This window comes from Acomys minous (assembly GCF_964271855.1).
Source record: "Acomys minous genome assembly, chromosome: 7".
NCBI lineage: Eukaryota > Metazoa > Chordata > Mammalia > Rodentia > Muridae > Acomys > Acomys minous.
In genome coordinates this window covers 107,730,830-107,750,830 of record NC_140488.1, presented here as the reverse complement: position 1 = coordinate 107,750,830, position 20,001 = coordinate 107,730,830, and the positions used below count along the sequence as shown (strand labels likewise).

Sequence of the window (20,001 nt, the reverse complement as noted above, 5' to 3'; positions counted from 1 at the left end):
CACTTCTGTTTTTTCTCTTTCTATCTGCCCCCCCCCCCCGCCACTCTGGTTGCCATTTGCTTACTCCTTCACTCTCACTGCTCCATCTCTGTTTTTTTGGGGGGTAGATTTGAGACAGAGTGTCACTGTGTACCCCAGGCAGGCATCAACATTTATAATCCCCTTGCCTCTGCCTCCCGAGTGCTGAGACTAAAAGCACGGACGACCACACCCCGATACTGTGTCTTCCTCATTTTTATTTTTTCGAGGCAGGGTTTCTCTGTGTAGCCTTGGCTGTCCTGGACTCACTTTTGTAGACCAGGCTGGCCTCGAACTCACAGAGATCCACCTGCCTCTGCCTCCCCGAGTGCTGGAATTAAAGGCATGCGCCACCAGGCCCAGCTGATTCCTGTCTTCTAGTCTTCTCTTCTCTTTTACCCCCCACCCCCATTAGAGCAGATCTCAGGGCTTGGGGTATAGCTCCATGGTAGACACTTACCTAGCATTCATGAGACCCTGGGTTCCATGTTCAGGATCAAATCCTAGCAAACCCAAACTGTCACATAATTTCACCTCTAAGTACTCTGACAACATGCCACTACTCACAGGAACCTTTTTTAAAAAAAATGTAATCACTATACCATTTTCATATTGAATGAGATTAATGATTTCTTAGTACCATTTAACACTGAAACCGTCTCTGGTCTTACCTCTCCTTTTCTTATTTTCCTGTGTCCTCAACTCTGAACCTTTTTTTTTTTTGCCTATAACCTTTCATTCTGTGTCTCCATTGTCCACCATCCTTTCTGTCTCTCTGTGATATGAAAGCTCCGGGCTCGCTTTTCTCTCCTCTCCCATTTTTCTGCAGGCTGAGGAGTGACTGGGTAGCGAAATGCGACTGTGGAGAAAGGCCCCTCTCTGTCCTATAGAGCTTCTAGGCCAATAGGGCAGGGACCTGCCTTGTGGGGAAGACAGGGTCCTGGGGACCAGCAGGCCCTTATGCTTTCTCCTTCCCCTGTCTGTTCTTTCCAGGAGGATCCCCGGGCTCCACAGCAACGGCTCCACAAGCAGCTGGCTGAACATCTGCGTCAAAGCTGGGGGGGCCCACTTGGAGCCCCGACACAAGTCCGAGACTTAGGAGAGATGCTACAGGCCTGGGGTGCTAGGGCTAGGACTGGCACCCCCAAAGGCTCCCGCTTCACCCATTCTGAGAAGTTTACCTTCCATCTGGTGGGTAGGCCAGAGGGGACAGGGGGTGTGCTGATGGCTTGCTTGAGGGTTGCTTTATTCATAAACAGCACTGGTATCCACACAGGTTCCCAGTGCCCACTGGGAGAGACTGGCTAGAGGGCTCCCCTAGCTTTTTGGGACTTGAGTGGGAAAAGGGCAGATAGGTGGCACTTGTGTAAGAGTGTGCAGTGCTCCCAGCAGAATGTCCATCATTCTGTGGGCTTTCCTATGGGAAATATGTTCCTTTGGAAACATCTTTCTCCTTAGACGCTCACCCAGAGGAACTTCTACCATTCTCCTGGTCATTTCATCCAGGGTGGCTATAGGGTCAGGGTGGCTATAGGGTCAGGGTGGCTATAGGGTCAGGATGGCTATAGGGCCAGGGTGGCTATAGGGTCAGGCTGGTTGTAAGGTCAGGGTGGCTACAGGGTCAGGCTGGTTGTAAGGTCAGGGTGGCTACAGGGTCAGGCTGGTTGTAAGGTCAGGGTGGCTACAGGGTCAGGCTGGTTGTAAGGTCAGGGTGGCTATAGGGTCAGGGTGGTTGTGGGGTCAGGGAGGTTATAGGGTATGGGGGTTCAGGGTTAGCAAGCATCAGGGAGCTCTCCTGGTGGTTAGCCACTCTATTCTGCAGCTACAGATGGCGATTTACTCTCCTGTAGTCACAATCTGCAAACTCAGTGGTTGAGTTGATGTGGGTACAGTGCTTGGGGGTGATTTGAGGTTTTCAGGCTCCGAGGGGCATAGGACCTTGTGTGATAGGTTACTACTTCTTCTAAACATAGGAGCCCCCGGCCCAGGCAGCCCAGGTGTCAGAAGTACCAGCTACCTCCCAGAGACCTGAACAGGTAAGGAGACTGAGACAAACATGCCTGTGCATAGGTACATAAGTGTGCGTACACACACACACACACACACACACACACACACACACACACACACACACAAGCAGGCATGCACACAGACATGCACAGTCAGCTGGGCTATGGCCTGTCTTCTGGACTTGGTAGCTCCACCTAGGCTGGCCTGTGCTTCCCAGGACACCCGGGCAGCTCAAGAGCAGGAGTTAGAGTCCCTTCGGGAGCAGCTGGCGAGTGTGAACCACAACATTGAAGAGGTTGAAGCGGACATGAAGACCCTGGGAATCAACCTTGTGCAGGTGAGGGGCCGGGGGAGGGCCTTGGGCTGGATTAGGTCAGAACTAGGGCCTTGAGAGATGACCCGTACAGGTCTCTAGATGCCATAATAGGTTATGGGGGTTCTTGGGGACCTCCGATATTCTCGAAGGTTCAGGAGAACTTGTGAAGCAAAGAAACATGTTGGCTTGATGGCTTCGTGGACCTATAGGTCTGTTAGAGGCACCTTTGGGCACTAGTCAGACTTTGTAGGGGGACATAGCAGCTATGGGCATCAGGGGAGCAAGATGGCTCTCTATGGGCAGGGCCTTGCAGGGCTTCGCAGAGCTTCTGGCTGTCGGCATGGAGCTGAAGATCCAGAGGCCTGTATTAGGTGGAGGCCTCGGAGTTACCTGTGAGGTCTTGAGCTAGGCCAGGGCTATACTGGGCTCGTGGGGGTTGTGGGCGGTGTGTAACTGGGAGCGTGGCTGTGAGTGTATACCAGGTGGAAACCGAGTGTCGACAAAGTGAACTCAGCGTGGCCGAGCAGGAGCAGGCCCTGCGCCTGAAGAGCAGGGCAGTGGAATTGCTGCCTGATGGGGCCGCCAACCTCGCCAAGCTGCAGGTGAGCTGGGATTTGGCTTGGGCCTAGAGCGGTGACCGTGGCGGGTGGATGGGATCCAGCCTGTTTTGACACAGTCCCCCCCTGACTCCTGCCAGCTCGTGGTGGAGAGTAGTGCCCAGAGGGTCATCCATTTAGCAAGTCAATGGGAGAAACACCGGGTCCCGCTTCTTGCCGAGTATCGCCACCTCAGAAAACTCCAGGATTGTAGGGAGGTAGGTGGCGGAGTCTTGGGCTCAGAGTGTGGGTGTGCTATCTCTGGGGGGGGGCGGGTGCGGGGGGAGCTGTCTCTGAGCTCTGCTCATGGGTTCCTGGCAGTTGGAATCATCTCGAAGGCTGGCCGAAATCCAGGAGCTGCACCAGAGTGTTCGAGCGGCTGCCGAGGATGCCCGCAGGAAGGAGGAGGTCTATAAGCAGCTGGTAAGGCCCATTTTAGGGCCCTGAGTTGTAAGGGTGGGTGAGCTGTGGGGCTTGGGCTCATGCGTGCCATGTTCCTGCCTAGGTGTCAGAGCTGGAGACTCTGCCAAAAGATGTGTCCCGGCTGGCCTATACCCAGCGCATCCTGGAGATTGTGGGCAACATCCGGAAGCAGAAGGAAGAGATCACTAAGGTATGTCACTGCGGTTCTGATGGCTGGCTCATGTGGGCAGACAGGCATAAGGTAGTCACATAGGGACTTTATGGTCTCCGATAGGCAGAGCTGTTCAGGCACACTCTAACACGTAATAGCCACATTCTGTCTACCCCCAGCCAGCCCAATATAATGGCACAGGCTTTGACAGCATGTAAGTGTAGGCACGTGAGTACCATCACTGACTGGCCAGCCACCCTGCCGCAGACATGGACTGATGGCTACTGTGGTTTCTGCCAGATCTTGTCGGACACAAAGGAACTTCAGAAGGAAATCAACTCTCTGTCTGGGAAGCTGGACCGGACATTTGCAGTGACCGATGAGCTTGTGTTCAAGGTATGGAGAGCAAGGCTGGCCTGGGGGAGGGTGGGGGAGAGACTGGGTATTGCCTGCCCATCTGCCTGTGGGCCAGCGTGGCCCTCTGTGAGACCTTTAGGTACACTGTTGCTTGGGCCTAGCTTTGCTCTGGGGAGGGCGAAGACAGAGTGGCTCTCTAGGGGCGTAGCGTAATGGACGAGGTGGGGAATGGCATGCTGATGTGTTTTAAGGTCCCTTCTGTCTTTCCAGGATGCTAAGAAAGATGATGCTGTTCGGAAGGCCTACAAATATCTAGCTGCCCTGCACGAGGTGAGGGCAGCCATGGCACCTGGTGGGCTGGCTGGCAAGAGAGGGCCAGCACAGATGCAAGCCTTGTGTTCTTGTTGTCTCCAGAACTGCAGCCAGCTCATCCAGACCATTGAGGACACAGGCACCATCATGAGGGAAGTCCGAGATCTGGAGGAGCAGGTGAGCTGGGGAGGAGGCTGGAGGCAGGCCAGGGGCTAGCTCCTTGTTTTACACTGAGAGTCTTTGAAGCCAGGCAACCGCCAGCCAGAGGCGCAGCCTTGCTGCCTGCTGTGCCTGGGACCCGAAACTAGCCAGTTGCCTACTCTGAGCTATTGCTTTCAGCTGGAGGCCCCTTATGGCTCCCAGACCCCTTTGCAGGAGCCGTGGCTTTAGCTGGCGGGAAGGATGTATGCAGAAGCCTGGTGATGGGAAGGAACAGGCCACTGTTACAAGGATGAGAGGGAGCAGGGAGTAGCGCAGTGGAAGGGCAGCTGGCAGGGGATGGAGAGTGGGCCCTGCAGTCTGAAGATCTGTGCATCGTGTTGTCTTAGATCGAGACAGAGATGGGCAAGAAGACCCTGAGCAACCTGGAGAAGATCTGTGAGGACTACCGAGCCCTTCGCCAGGAGAACGCTGGCCTCTTGGGCCGGGTCCGGGAGGCCTAGAGCTGTCATGGAGATCTAACCACAGGCATGAATTTCGGGGTGCTGGAGACAGGGCCCAAACAGTTGCTCTATCACTTCCTCTCACTTGGCATCCACTTTCTCCTCCTGGGACCTTAAACCCAGATGTCTGCATATCGGGGCCCATATTTGATCAGGGTGATTATCTAGCTTGACCATAGTTTATTGGATGGGTACTGGGGGCCAGGGGCCTTGGATCCCAAATAAAAGAGAAGTTCTTTCACGGTCCACGCTTAGGAATGGATTGGGGCTTGGGGTAGAGGACTGGGGTCAGTGGCAAGTGAGACATGGGGTACATTTTGGAGCATCAGTGTGTATTCATGGAGCTCAGGAGCTACAGTGGAGGGGGCTGTGTGTGCGCACACTTGTGAGTTCTTTCGAGCTGCATCTGACTTGATAGTTGGGGGGCATTGTATGAGGCTGTGTATGACCGGTTATGCCTGAGTGGTTTTCTGAGCTGTAATCCTGAAGGTTCCAGCGCTGCTGCTATGCAAGGCTCTGTGTACGCACCTATGTGTGATGGTGCCCATGGCTGTGGATGGTGTGAGTGGACGCTCCGGGGGTATGAGTTAGGGTTGCGATCATGTGAGACTGCAGGACTATACGACTTTGAGGGCACATGATTATCAAGACAGGCTCTGTGTGATTTAGGGTTTGGGTTGAGTCCAGGGGACAGTACTATGACTGTATCTTTATGGCATCCTTCCACTTGGGAGTGGCCAAGGCAGGCTATATGTATAGCTGGTTGTGAGGGCTGTTTGGCTGGAAAGCCCATCTTGGGGATAGGTTGGGGATAGGGGCTGGGATGAGATTGGTGCCCATCTCAGCCTTAAGGCACATGATATGATCCAGGAAGGCATCTGGATAGGGAGCAGAGGCCCTGACAGGCAAGACACAGCGGAAACATCTTTGCCTGCTTTTTGTTGGTATGTCCAGGACTTGCCTCCTTGGCTCCACAGCCTCAGGCTCATGTTTTGGCCCCTGTCCATCTTTTCTGGGGTTTGAGGTCAAGGGCAGGGGTTGGAGCACTTGCTGGGGCGTTGGCTCCTCTTCTTGCGAAATTCAAATTCATCTACGGTCCACACCGCTCCCTTCTCGCTTTCCACTCGCACGAAGCACTTGTGTAGGCTCAGGTTGTGGCGGATGGCATTCTGTGGGAGGAGGACCAGGACCCCCCCCAGATAAGGATGGGGTAGACAGTCATCCAGTGAGTTGATCTGACTTCCTCAGCATTGACCTGCCCCTTCCCCACATGTCTAGCCCCGGGTTAACAACCCTTGGAGCCATCCCAGCCACCACTGTGTACCAAGGTGCTCACCTTCCAGGTGGCAGGGTGGTTTCGGAAGTAGGCGAACATGCGCGTGAACCAATGGTAGATTTCATTGAGTGTCCTCTGCTTCTCTGGAGCTTCCAGGATGGCCTGGAGGTTGGAGACAGATGCAGTAAGGGGCATGCTGTCTCAGGGTTGTGCCGTAGGGGGCAGCCTACTCTAGGCTCTCTGACCTGAGATAGGTGTGTCATTGTGGGTCAAGAGAGGGGAAGGGGAGAGAATGGGGTGAGGCGTGGGGGTCAAAGGTCAAGTTAGAAGTGGGGTGGACAAAGGAAATGGGTAGGCTTTAGTGTCACAGTTTGATTTTCACTGGCCTGGCTTGTAGTACTTTGGGGGGGGGGGTTGAGGGATAGATCTGGGGTCAAAGCGATCGAGAAGGATTATGTCTTGGGCTCCTCAGAGCTGAGGTTTGTTAGTGCTTGATTCCACTCTTTGTGCAATGTAGGAGGCAAGCAACCCCCCCTCATCTCCTCCCCCGAGATGCCAGGCCCAGGGTGTCCTGCTTACCCATCGGATGAGGGTGGCATATGTGAAAGGGGGCCTCATGTTGTGGAACTTGAAATAGTCCATGTTGTGGAAGAATTCTGCAGAAGGTTGGGATAGATCAGGCCCCAGGGTCTCCTCACACCCTGCCCCACTGTTGTCTGCATGGGGAAGCCGAGGCCTGAAACTCTACTGTTAGCTCCAGGTGTGGAGGTGGGGGGGGGTCTGTGATCACACACAGGTGATGTTTACTGAGTCTCCGCCAAAAGCTGTCTCCCCAAATTAAAAGAAGTCAAGTAACTTGCTCATCAAAGGCATGCAATCAGCTCACGTGGCACAGCCAGTGTGACAACTGAAGAGTTGTGGTCCCCGGTAAATCCACAAACCCAGGCCTGACAGGTGGGAGAGGGTTAGTGGGCGTGCCTGAGTCCACCTGATTTTTCCCTTGAGGTGGGGCAGAAGGGAGAGTTCTTGGAAATTACTTAGCCAGGTCCCTCTGTCATGATGAGCACAGTCAAGTGGCAGCTGCCAAGTAGGGGAGGCACGGTTCCAGTCCCCCAAAAGACACACGGCTGGGCCTATGCATTTGTAACCATTGGGGGCTTCTAGGCCTAAGAAACTCGGGTGCAGTTTCCTCCCAGCTGCTGCTGCTGGTGGTGGTGTGGTGAGAGAAATGGGGAGCTCCTTTGGCCCCCCTGGCACCAGTTGGTATCAGGAGCTTGGGGTTGTCGCATGGTGTGCCGACTACACTGACCTGGAAAGGTGCTGTTTCCATGGCTTCCCCAGAGATGCCTCCGCACTGCAAACAGGCTGTCTGGAGGCTCCCGGGGAGCAGACCAGGCAGGAAGAACACTGCCCTGGGTGCTGGTGGCTACAATGCAGCAAGAACTCTTATCCATTGAAGCCTGAGGGGTTGGGGAAGGAATGGTGGTTGAGAGGCTTAAGCTTTTCATTTCATTTTCTCCTTGCAAACAGTATCTTGTATTTGTATTATTAAATTTGTTTGGGGACAATTTTACACATGTATTATACATACAGCTCATTTCACTTTCACCCTACCTCATCCCCCTGCTGCTTCCCTCCTGCATCTCTCTCTCTCTCTCTCTCTCTCTCTCTCTCTCTCTCTCTCTCTCTCCTTCATGTCTATTCATTTGGTTAAAAAGTAACATTATTATTATTAGAGACAGGGTATTACTATGTAGCCCCAACTGTCCTGGAACACACAGAAACTTACCTGCCTCTGCCTCCTGAGTGTCCCACCATGCCTTGCCTATTCATTTTAGTTTTGTCTTAATTTTTTTCTGAAATAGTAGCACTATATATGGCTGGCTGGCTTTATACTTTCTGTCTTAGCTCTTCCTCTGGAGGGATAGGATTATATGTATGTGCCTCCACATCTGGCTTCCATTTTTAATTATATATATATATATATATTTCCCCAGACAAGGTCTCTCTTTGCAGTCCTGGCTGTTCTGGAGCTTGATATGTAGACCAGGCTAGCCTTGAACTCAAAGAGATCTGCCTGCCTCTGCCTCCCAAGTGCTGGGATTAAAGGCGTGTGCTACCACAGCCGGCAAAAACTCAGGTCCTTGTACTTGTATGACAATTACTTTTCCCATTGAAGTTTCTCCCCAACTCTGGTTACTTGTCCTTATAAAGAGTCAGGGTCTCTCTGTGTTGGCCAGGCTGGTTTTGAACTTGAGGGTTCAAGTGATCCTCCTTCAGCCTCTCATAGAGCTAGGACTACAGCTGCACAGCACTGTGTACATTAAGGTCAGTGCTTTTGAGCAGGCCACCACCCTCTAGTCAATTGCAGGCTGTGATAAAACTTCATAAAACAGCAGGGACATCTTAATACAGCAGCAAGCTGGGGCTGGGGCTGAGCAGGGCCCGGGTTGGATCCCCTAGCATCCAACTGTGAATTTGGGAGCGTCAGCTAAATCCTGCATTAGGATGATGGTGGTGGTAGCTGCCTCGGTTGTTTTGGTTTGGTTTTTCAGGACAAGGTTCCTCTGTGTTACCCTGGCTGTCCTTGACTCACTTTGTAGACCAGGCTGGCCTTGAACTCACAGAGATCCACCTGCCTCTGGCTCCCAGAGTGCTGGGATTACAGGTGTGCACCACCATGCCCAGCTAGCTACCTCAGTTGTAATATAAGACACGAATAAGTTCCCATCGAGACTAGGCATTTGAAATGTGTTCAGTGTTCTGAGGTTATCTTGAAATTTGAACATAGGGTCCTGTGAGTTCTATAGCTGGTGTGCTGGGGTCACAGTCTGCCTTCTGTGTGTAGCTATTTCTGTTGCTTTGAAAAAGGCAGAATTGGGCTGGAGAGATGGCTCAGAGGTTAAGAGCACTGACTGCTCTTCCAAAGGTCATGAGTTCAATTCCTAGCAACCACATGTTGGCTTACAACCATCTATAACAAGATTTGTAAACATAATAAATAAATAAATCTTTAAAAAAGAAAAGAAAAGAAAAAGGCAGAATTAGGCTCCTTTGGAGGGTTTGTAAGCGGAGTCAGGGTGTCTTCAGATCTGGCATATTAAGGAGGTAGGAATGGCCTGTATAGGCCAGGGCTTGCACATAAGAAGTCAATTGGTCCTTCAGTGCTCTTCTGTTGCGTCCAGACTTGGGGTACTCACCACTGATGGGGCCTTTGCCATTGCCATCTTCCCGGCCAGGTGGGCTTGCATAGCACCCAGCTTCTCCTTTTCCAGCTCCAGCTGTGGGGATGGACACCAAAGTGAGGCCTCCACCTGGTCTTTCTTAGCCAAGTCTTTGACTGCGCTAAGGCCTTTGCTTGGAGGGCCCTCCCCCACATCCCTCTTTCCCCTCAGCCCCACCCTGCTGCGGGCATTACCTGCTGCTCCAGAGACTGCACCACTTCCCTCTGGAGGAGGCACTGCGCTTTGCCCTTCTCATCCAGAAGGTGGTCTGCTTGGCAATGCCTGAGCAAGGAGAAGAGTCCATGTAGCTGACCATGGTAGTTCAGGCCTCCTGGCTCAGTGTACCACTTAGGGACAGCCCAGACCCTTTGGGAGATTTCCCTATGCTCAGCCCCACCCCATACACACCCCGCCCCCAACTTGGCCCTGCCTTAAACACACGCTCATCACTAACTCCTGGCTTTCAGGCCTGAGCCTTAGAAAGGTGGTTTGAGGGCGGGGGTTGGCATTTCAGGTGGCAGGCACAGTCTACGCAAAGGCCTGGCTATGCAGGGCATGCATCATTTCCAAGAGTTAGCTACGATTAGCAAAATACAGAAGGGGGGTGGGGGAAGGCAGATAGAAAGCAGAGGGCAGCCAGCCAGAGTTATCTAGTGGTACAGAAGTTTGAGGGTCAATAATGTATTGTGTTTCCTGAGAGGAAGCAGGACAAAGCAGTTAGGAATGTAGGGTCTGGAAGCTGGCTTCCTGCGTTCATATACACTATTCATCCCCCAGGACCTGTGTGAGCTTGACTGGCCCTTAATTCTGTTTGGCCTTAGTTCCTGTGTGTATAAGATGAAGATACGCGTTAGCATATACCGTTATTACTATGTCTCACCATACATGGGAGGTAACCTGGGCCTAGAGAAGACCAGGAACTTGCCCAGGGTCACAGGGCCAGGGAGGGATGAGGTCTCAACCTTTAACCGCCACTTCTTATCAGCCATCGAGGGGATGGGGAGCTGAGACGCACACTCCGGATCTTTGCGCAGATGCTAGAACCCCATGGGGAGGGAGGGAGGGTCAGGCTACTCACTTGAGAAACGCTTCTGGCTCCTCAAAGACCTTCTCACAGCCAGGCCACTTGCACACTCCATTTGCCAGCAGTGGGTAGGATCCTTGCGGTGCAGCCAAAAGGTTGCTGGGGGTGAGGGAAATGGGGAGAATACGGGGTGTCAGCAGAGGAGTAGGCAGAGAAGCGGGGGGCGTTCTTCCCAGCCCTGTCAACTCACTTCTCTTTCCTGGGTGTACCTAAGCGTGGAAAGGTACAGAGTAGAGCTGGCTCCCTGGACACCCATTCCAGACTCGCCACGTTGATCTCTGTGGGTAGAGACAGGGTGCTTCTAGAGCTGCGGGCTAGGCTCTGCGGCTTGTCCCAGGCCTCTCCGCTTCCTGAGCCTTGAAGGCTCTGACCCATAGGACTCCGCTGTCCCTACAGTCCAGGGCTCTTGACTAATGATAGCGATTTGGAATTTTTGACATTCTCTGCCTTCAGGGTTCTGAGCCTGATGCTTTTTTTGAAGGTTGGCGTTTCCATGACTGGAACCTCTAGGCCTCCGTAGGCTAGCCTTCAGAAAAGTCTACATGCTATACGTTCAAAGATGGAGGACTTGGAGAGTCTGTGAGGGTGTTGTTACCAGGTGGCAGGCCAGGCCGGGCCTTGAGGGAGAAGACCCCAGCGGCAGCAGACGGTGGTGGGAGACTGATCATGGCTGGGTTGTCCAGTGGGCGCACTTGTAGCACAGGGGTCTGGGCATGGGCATCCACAGTGGACAGCTGAGGAACACATAGAGACCATAGCTCAGCTTGGCTTGGGGCTCCCACCCCCACTCCACTGTCTTGTTTGTTCCCGTTTCTTCCCAGCCCTGCTCAGACTCCATACCTGATGCATGAAGTGCGGTCTGTCCTGGAGAAGTGCCTGCAAGTGAGGCGAGGGTCCCAGTCGGGTCCCAGAGGGTGCCACCATGACTAGGGGCACAGTAGGCAGCTGGAGGGACAAGGAAGTTGCCATGAACGGCTAGCTTTTTCTTCATAGTTCCGTGTCTCATTTATCAGCTCTTCACTAAAGTCCCACATGGTAGGAACCGTGAACATAGTCCAGTGCACACATGTGGAATCGGAGGCTCATGGAGACGGAATTCATCAAGATCAAACAGTTGAAAGTGGTAGAGCTGCCCCCACCACTGTCACCGTACCTTCTTGGGCCCCAGCTATCTCCCCTTGTCACAGTGGGATGAGGACACATGGCCATGCCCATGGGATCATAATAAGGTCTCCTTTCGGGACAACGGTTGGGAGGGGTGGGGGTAGCCTTGAATCTCTGAGGCCTGGAGAGTGGGGATTTTCTTGGCCCTGCAACATCTGCATAAGTCATAGACTTGCCTGGGACCCATAAACCACTTCCTGTGCCCCAGCCAGCCCCCCTCCTGTCACATGCCTCAGTAAAGGTCGACACCTATAGGCCCAAGTACCCCACCCTGCTTGCCCCATTCTGGGCCCTGGGCCTCACCTGCAGCTGTGATGGTGGTAGGGGGTTCAAGGAGGAAGACGACGTGTGGGCCCCACCTCTCAGGTCCCGGCCTTGGAAGGTTCCCCCAGGACCCCTAGTCCCTGGAAGTTCTGAGCCCTTGGGTACTGTCTTCCAGCTTGGCAAGACTCCTGGGGATGGGCCAAGGGCCAAGGAAGGAGCCACGGGCTTGGCTGGCCTAGGGTTGGGCATTGGGTTCTTGTCAGAGGCAGGCTGTAGGGACAACAGTGGAATGGAGTCACATGTGTTCCAGCGGGGGGGGGGGTGGGGTGGTGTAAGATACCCAGCCACTTGAACCATACCGATAGCCTCTGGTCAGAGCAAGTGTTGGCTGGGACCCCAAAGGGCTCCGTAACTATAGCCCAGCTCTGGTTTGTCCTGTACACATACACCCTACCCTGATCATCAAGGACACACACACACACACACACACACACACACACACACACACACACACACACACTACACATGCCCAGCACCTCACTTGCTTGGATACACCACACAGTCTTTGCTGCTTCTGCTGGGGCTTCGCCTTCGACTCTCTTCTTCTTATTTCATCCCAGTGACTTGGGCGTGGACTCAAAAGATGCCATGAGAGGGAAGGAGGTGGGAAAATAGTAGTACTAGTGGGAAGTCCACTGCAATGGTTTAGGCGAGTACTGCTGCTGCTACCAACCTGGATAACGGCAGAGGAGCTGCTAAGAAGTGGCTGGAGTCCAAGTCTCTTTTGAAGACAGTGTCAGGAAAAGTTGCTGGAAGCGTGGATGGAGGAGATGAGAGAAAGGGTCAAGATGACTTCTAGGGTTGGGCATAAGCGGCTCTGACAAAGCAGGCATTACTAGAGATGGAGGATAGAGGAGCAGATAGAGTTGGCAGTGGCAGTCAGACATGGCTAGATGCAAAGGTAAGCTTTAGATGAACGGACAGACGTGCAGGTAGATAACTGAATTGGGGGCTGCAGAGCTCAGGGCCATGGCAGGAATTAGTTTTCTCTGGGCTTTTTGTCCTGAATGGAGTTAGCATGACAAGTGCCAGAAAAGGAGAGGGATAAGATTTCTTGATCCAGGGCCCCTGGAAACTCCTGAAGCTAGTCCTAATCTCTACCCCTCACACTTGGAAATCCTACACGACCTCTTCTTCCCTTAGCCTACCACTGCCCTCTGTTTTCCTCCTCGAAGCCCTCCATTGTGACCCAGGCCCCTCTGCTGAGCCTCCGTACTTTAACAGTCCATTAAGGGTATGGCTTTTGTTTTTTTTTCAGGATCCCATTGTTCTAGTCAGAGAGGGAACCAGATCATGAAATGACTACATAAAATTCTACCCTCATTTTAATTAAGGGTATACTCAGGTTCAGAATTCTATAATCTTGTTTGTTTGTTTTTTGTTTTTTTGAGACAGGGTTTCTCTGTGTAGCCTTGGTTGTCCTGGACTCACTTTGTAGACCAGGCTGACCTCAAGCTCACAGAGAACCGCCTGCCTCTACCTCCCCTGGGATTATAGGTGTGCACTACCACTCCTGGCTAGAATTCTATAGCCTTGTCATGGCTCGGGACCTCCAGGCTAGCCTGGAACTCATCTATAGCCAGGCTGTCCTTGAATTCTTTACCTCTCCCTTCTGAGTGCTGGGATTACAAACTACTATTTCAGGCTGATACGACCACATCTTTCTCTAGGAAGTAAGCATCCGTATCTACGGTTCACAAACTCCCTGCTCTGTGTATGCGTCATTCTTTGTTCTGTTATACTACATGCAAAGGACATACAGAGTCTAAAACAACAGCCCGGGGGAAGCAGTGACGGAGTTTGGAAGGCAATTGCATCTTCTTTCCTATTATATCATCACGGGGCTCATCAGAGCTGAGAGAGATTGATATGAGAATCTAGGCATTAAGACTGTAGTGTCTCACGGGTTAAAACATTAGCATGCAAAGAGGAGTCTGGGTCTGTACAGGCTGAGAACACGGGCTTCATAGAACAGTGATGCCGTGAGGAGCTGGAAGACTGAGTGAAGGCAGGCAGCCATGAGGTGACAGTTTTCCAAGAAAGAACAGCAAAGAAAAGCATCTGAAACTAGAAGGCCAGGAATCAACTACAGAAGGAACCAACCCTATTGACGTCCTGAGCTTGGTTTTCTAGCCTCCACAACTATAACATGATACGCCTATGCTATGTACGCCACCCAGTCCGTGACACTTCATCATGGGAGTCCAAGCAAATGTGTGTCACTTGGTGAGCAGAATTTTCCGCCATACCGGCTCACTACACATGGCTGGACCATGGTCACTTTTTGAAGCCGTCTGGATATTTGGCCAGAACTTCTAAAACAAAAAACAAAAAACAAAACCCTCCTCCCTAAATATATCTGGAACTGGTGTGACTCTGGGAAGCATCGGTCCATTCTCAGAAAAGGGGACCTGAATTGGAGATGGTCTGTCTAGTGGTGGTAGAGACCTGGAGGGCTTGGCTGCCTAGCTTCCTGCACTGTCTGTTGGGGCGTTCCTTTTTTTACTATTTCTTAGAAGCTGTATGGAGGTTGTTTCTGGGACATAGAATATATGTTCCTATCGGGGTCTACATCTGGGCCCTGTTGTCACAACCCCAAGTTGGCCAGATTTTTCTGCCATTGACGTCATGGCGGCCGGATGCATTGGGCTTCATCGGCAACAAGGAGGAAGAGAAGGGGGCAGACAACCCACCCCACAGGTTTCGTTCCGAGAACTGGCTAGTTCTATCCTGTAGCCGGATAGGCCCAGGTAGGGTGATGTGGGTGCTAGCGGATGTGGTGGGTGACGTCCATCTGGCCACCATGCAAAACCCAAATTCTGTCGATCTTGTCTTTCTTAGATGTCAGAGGGCCCAAGGTTGGACGCTTGGTGAGTGTCAGGCAGGCCTCATGGAATGTGGGACCCTTTGGGTCTTCAAATGGTATAGTAACAGACACTTAGAACCACAGGGTATCATTTCTCAAAGCTAATGGATTTCAGGATCTCATGAACACAGACTTTGTTGGGTGCCTGGGTCTACCACCTCATTGTGTGGACCAGTGTCCCAGAGTGCAAAGAAATGGGACCTGCCTAAAGCCAGGAAGCTCGAAACCTAAGGAGGCCTCTTGCTGGGGCTAGAGTGTCAGTGAGTTCTCCTCAGCTTCCTTCCTGGGGTCCATAAAGGCAGATGGATGGAAGGACCCTCTCCTGCCCTGCTCTGGGGCCTTCCTTTCTAATTTGGGACAGGAATAGGAGCCATCTTTCAAAGTTAGTACCATACAAAGCGCTGAGCAACTGGCAGTAGCTGGTAAACGGACACCTACATATTCCTCCAGCACCACTATCCTGGGACAACTTTCCCCAGCTCAGAACACTCTGCTAGAGATGGAGAGAAGAGGACAACATCTGGCCTGGGCTTCATGGAAAGAGTACATCACCAGGCTCTTTGGAAAGGCCTCAGAATAGTGGTCCCAAGGAACCCAGTACCAATTCTGAGGACACAGACTTACTGATATCTCTCCGGTCATTACTACTTTTCTCTGGTCAGCTGCGGTTTCTGGCTCCTGGGGCCCAGGGCCTCATACAGGACAGAGCTTGTGAGGCTTGGCCCCGTGCCATGATTATGGACCATCCTGCTCAAATCTGGATCCAACTTGTGAGAGGGTACAAGAGGGAATGGCACTACAGGTCTCCTGTTAACTGCCTCCTGGATAAACTGAGGCCCACAATGGGGGATATCAGAGTCAAGGTTCCCATTGGGAATTCTGAGATCTGATCTTGGGTTTAACCCGGACACAACATCTCTATGGGACTGGGAAGGGGCCTTCCTGCCCATCTCTGAGTCTCAGTGTGCTCTTCTAGACTGAGGAAAGAAGATTATGGGATGGAGGAAAGCCAGGGTCTGTCTGTCTGTCTGTCTATCTGTCTGTCTCTCTCTCTCTCTCTGTGACAGAGAGAGACAGAAACAGAGACAGAGAGAGACTGAGACAGAGAGAATATAAAGACACAGGGATGGGGAAACATAGAAGGAAAGATACAGATAGAGCTGTAGAGTGGGAGACATGAGATGGAATAGAACTAGATCACAGAGAGTGACAATGAGAGCTATTTAGATATAGTGACAGAGAACTAATGAGAAAAAGAGTGAAAAAGACAGAGAGATAGAGGATTGACCCAAATAATCACTGGCCTTTGGCAGGAGGACAAATGTTGCTAGGTGCCAGAGACACCTATGGCCGATATTGAATTGTTTTGCAAAGCAACATCAGGAAAATAGTGTGAACTTTGTATAAGAATAAATACTATGGGCCAGAACAGAGTAGAAAGCCTTGGCATAGACTTATGCATAGAGGCAACGGAATTTGTGATGAACAAATTATTAACAGATGATTCTGAGACCATTAGGGGAAACTAAAGCGATTGGGTAGAATGATCCGCCCACTTTCCCACCAGTACTCTGCCCACTTGAAATCTCACTGTCATCATATGCTCTAGACTAATTTCCAGATCCACTGAAGAGATACGTTTTAATGTCTCTCAGTGTGTGGCCTTGTGCTAGACACCTACCATAATTAATAGACACGATCCTCGGAAAGATATTCTGAGCTAGGTACGGTTGTATTCATCACAGTACATACGAGGAAATGGGGGTACAAAGAGGTTAAGTTCCAGGTTAAAATTCACACCGATGCCTTGAGGTGAGGCTAGGTTGTTCCAGACAGTCTGGCTCCAGTACCCACACTTTTGACCTCTACAGTAAATGGAAAAAATGAAGCCATAAAGGAGACTGGAAGCCAACATGGGGGAACAGTTGTCTCATTTTCAAGTGGCAAAAGACTTAAAACACAAAACCATAGACAGAAGCCACATGAGAAAAGAGTAATCTGAATACCTAAAACACACGTGCATTACAAAGCACAATAAATAGAAAAAAGCAAATGATAGCCATGCATGGTGGCACATGCCTTTAATCCCAGGACTCGGGAGGCAGAGGCAGGTGGATGGATTTCTGTGGGTTTAGGGTCAGCCTGGTCTACACAGTGAGTTTTAGGCCAGCCAGGGTTATACAGTGAGACTCTGTTTCAAAACAAAACAAAACAAAACAGAAAAGCACACAAATGGGGCTCGAGAGATGGTTCAGTGGTTAAGAGCACTGGCTGCTCTTCCAGAAGAGATAGCTTCTCATTTTCAAGTGACAAATGACTTTTAAAACCCAGGACCATAGACAGAAGCCACACAAGTGTCAGCACCCATGTAACCATCTGTAACTCAAGTCCCATGTGATCCCACATCATCTTCTGGCCTCTATGGCTGTCAGGTATGCATATGGTGCACATGCAGGCAAAACATGCCTATTCATCAAATAAGTAAATAAAAGTAAGACACACACACACACAAATGGTGAATTTGGAGGAAGTGTTTACCATATATACCTACAGTCAATAGAAAGTTGTTATCCTTTCCAAATTAAGAGCTATAGACAAATTGTAAAAAAATCATGAGAACTCTATTAGGACTAAAAACATGACCACAGAATGTTAGCTCACAAAGCACAAATGGCCAATAGTCATTAAAAGTAACCAAGAATGGAAAATTGAACAATGTAGTAAAATTTTATGATGGGGTAGGGTTAAAAATGGTAACACACACACACACACACACACACACACACACACACACTGGGCTGGAGAGATGGCTCAGCCATTAAAGGCTCATGACAAAAAAAAAATGGTAACACACACCTAAGATTTGGTTGACTAGAGACAGCATAAAATAAGACAACCTTTTGGAAGAGCAATTTGCAGAGAGAGTAAAAAACTTTAGAAATGTACATCCCTTCTTCCCCAGCCATTCCATTTTCAGGATCCAAGGAGTCAGTCATGGAGTTTTGGAATCAGAAGCAACCTGAATGTCCAACCACCAGCCCTTACTTAATTCAGGCAATCAGAATTCAAGGTCATGTGAGGGCAGTCATGGCAGACATAAAAGATCACGTGTTCATATTTTAGTATGCTACAGAGTGGTATTGATTGAATAAAGCAGGAACAAACCCAACATACAGCACGATCCTAATTTGTTTAAAAATACTAACGGCGAACAATTTACCATATAACAAGACTAAGTCAGCTTACAGAGACTAGCTCATCCTAGTCTTGAACTGCCTGCTCTCCCTGGACATGGATTCTGGGGCACAGTTACCCAGTCCTTTGCTAAACCATGGTTGACCGGGGGGATGTCTTCTCGTGACACAAGCAGAAGGTCAGTTAAAGGCTAAGACTGATCTGACAGCTCACCATCCTAGGACACACAGACCTGATGCCCAGTGCTTCAGAAATCTCCGTGCTGGATACTGGGTGGGAAAGCTGGTGAAGGGAGGGGAGCCAAGAGAGTCAGAGAGGGGGAGGGAAGAAACGGAACATGGATGGCCAGGATGGAAGAGACAGAGACAGGAATATAGTCAGATTCTGGGAAAGACGCAGACGGGGAGAGTGAGCAGTGCAGGGAGAAAGACAGAGACAGGCAAAGAAGCAGAGTGAGACAGGAAAAGAAATGGAGGACATCAGGAGGAACGAAACAAGAGAGAGTTCTAGTTTGCAGTTCGAGCTGGACAGCATTTTGAGTTGCCCAAAGCTCTGGCATTCATAGAGAGCGGCAGTTAATAGACAGACTTTAAAAAAAAATCCTGTCCACCTGTGTAGCAGTCAATGTGCTTCTTTTTGCCTACCTATCTGGCATTGAGGATGAGTGGTACAAGTTTCAAAAGTCCTTACCTGGAGTTCACAGTGCTGGGCGTTTCCAGCTGTACTGGAGGGCTCCCGACCCCCCACCCTCCGCTGCTACTGCTCTGCTACTTTCTTCAGCAGAGCTGTGTCTGGCGGGGGAGAGCAGGGACACTCACCTTGGTGAAGTGGACTGACAGAGAGGGATCAGCCTGGCTTGTGGGAAACTGCCACATTATCAAAAACAACTTTGCTTTTATACCGAGAAGAAAAAAACCACGGCGTGGAAGCCGCAGACCTCTCTCTTCTAATAATCCAATTTTTTTTTTGATGAGTGTGTGTGCTGATAATCACAGGGTGGGGGGGGGTTCTCATAGTTTTTTTTCTCTCTCTCTCTCTCTCTCGCGTTGTTTATTCTTTTCTTATGAGACTTAAACGGAAATTTTGAAATTTTGGGTTTTTTCTTTGCCCTTTACAAGTCATCTGAAAATATGATTTCTTCCCCTCACCACAGAGGTAAAAGGTATCAATGAGATAACAGGGCTCACGAGAAACCACAATTTCTTAAACAAAAATGTGTAGAGTGAGAAAAAAAAATAAGGGAAAAAAAAAAGCTCAAATCACAAAGGCATCCCAAGGCAGGTAGAGACACCATTCTGTGCATGAGGTCTCTGAGGATCACTGGGTTGCACAGAAGAAGGGCTATGAAGACATTTGGATAGGGACCCCCAAAGAGAGAGATGGAATCGTGCTTGCTTTCCAGCGGTTTCATCCTGCTTCGGGTCTCAGTTTTTCCTTCGGTAGAATTGTTATGATCACTACCATTCTTGTTGCCAATGGTTGGGAGAGCTGGGCACTCTGGAAGCCTCTCTTCCCCTAGAAGGCAAGAGGCATGTAAGGCAGTACATGAAGAAGAAAGTAGGGTGTACTCCCACCACGAATTCACAGAATCAGAGTCTCAGAATCACTGGCTCCCAGAATTGGCCAAGAGTCTCTGAGTGAGGAGGAAAGTATTTCCACACCATATTTATGCTTACGCACTCTGATCCGGCAGCCACCCACCAGGGAACAGTCCTTAATGGCCACGCAGTCATGCATCCAACATTACAAAGAGGGGCTAGGGGGAAGACAGGCTCAGCGGCAGAGGGCTTGCTTAACACACGCACAAGGCTCTGGGTTATTTCAAACATACAGACATAAAGCAGCCTAGGGTCCCTGTCCCTCCCCCCCTCCAGGAACAATATAACCAGAGCCTAATAATTCTAACCTTCTCCCCCCCACACCGGACTTTGCAACATTCTATTCTGAAAAGCCCCAGTTTCACCCAGGATTGTAGCACACACCAGTAATCAGAGCACCCGAGGGACTGAGGCAGAAGAATCAA

At 50.7% G+C, this 20,001-nt stretch overlaps 2 protein-coding genes across 2 annotated transcripts in view; one reads left to right on the top strand and one right to left on the bottom strand.

Moving 5' to 3' along the window:
- The window catches only part of CCDC22 (CCC complex scaffolding subunit CCDC22), a 15,239-nt gene extending 10,152 nt beyond the window's left edge, over positions 1 to 5,087 (top strand). The window contains exons 7-17 of the mRNA XM_084788493.1: positions 1,012 to 1,209; positions 1,992 to 2,054; positions 2,246 to 2,365; positions 2,827 to 2,946; positions 3,042 to 3,158; positions 3,262 to 3,363; positions 3,446 to 3,553; positions 3,815 to 3,910; positions 4,142 to 4,201; positions 4,286 to 4,360; positions 4,732 to 5,087. Coding sequence (XP_084644619.1) covers positions 1,012 to 1,209; positions 1,992 to 2,054; positions 2,246 to 2,365; positions 2,827 to 2,946; positions 3,042 to 3,158; positions 3,262 to 3,363; positions 3,446 to 3,553; positions 3,815 to 3,910; positions 4,142 to 4,201; positions 4,286 to 4,360; positions 4,732 to 4,845 — 1,173 coding nt within the window. The 3' untranslated portion in view covers positions 4,846 to 5,087. The remainder of the gene's footprint in view (positions 1 to 1,011; positions 1,210 to 1,991; positions 2,055 to 2,245; positions 2,366 to 2,826; positions 2,947 to 3,041; positions 3,159 to 3,261; positions 3,364 to 3,445; positions 3,554 to 3,814; positions 3,911 to 4,141; positions 4,202 to 4,285; positions 4,361 to 4,731) is intronic.
- FOXP3 (forkhead box P3) overlaps positions 5,006 to 20,001 on the bottom strand; it is a 19,777-nt gene continuing 4,781 nt past the window's right edge. The window contains exons 4-15 of the mRNA XM_084788494.1: positions 18,797 to 19,493; positions 11,897 to 12,127; positions 11,270 to 11,374; positions 11,025 to 11,163; positions 10,620 to 10,707; positions 10,424 to 10,528; positions 9,540 to 9,627; positions 9,322 to 9,402; positions 7,431 to 7,581; positions 6,701 to 6,777; positions 6,182 to 6,283; positions 5,006 to 6,014 (exon numbers count right to left, since the gene is read on the bottom strand). Coding sequence (XP_084644620.1) covers positions 5,871 to 6,014; positions 6,182 to 6,283; positions 6,701 to 6,777; positions 7,431 to 7,581; positions 9,322 to 9,402; positions 9,540 to 9,627; positions 10,424 to 10,528; positions 10,620 to 10,707; positions 11,025 to 11,163; positions 11,270 to 11,374; positions 11,897 to 12,127; positions 18,797 to 18,853 — 1,368 coding nt within the window. The 5' untranslated portion in view covers positions 18,854 to 19,493 and the 3' untranslated portion in view covers positions 5,006 to 5,870. The remainder of the gene's footprint in view (positions 6,015 to 6,181; positions 6,284 to 6,700; positions 6,778 to 7,430; positions 7,582 to 9,321; positions 9,403 to 9,539; positions 9,628 to 10,423; positions 10,529 to 10,619; positions 10,708 to 11,024; positions 11,164 to 11,269; positions 11,375 to 11,896; positions 12,128 to 18,796; positions 19,494 to 20,001) is intronic.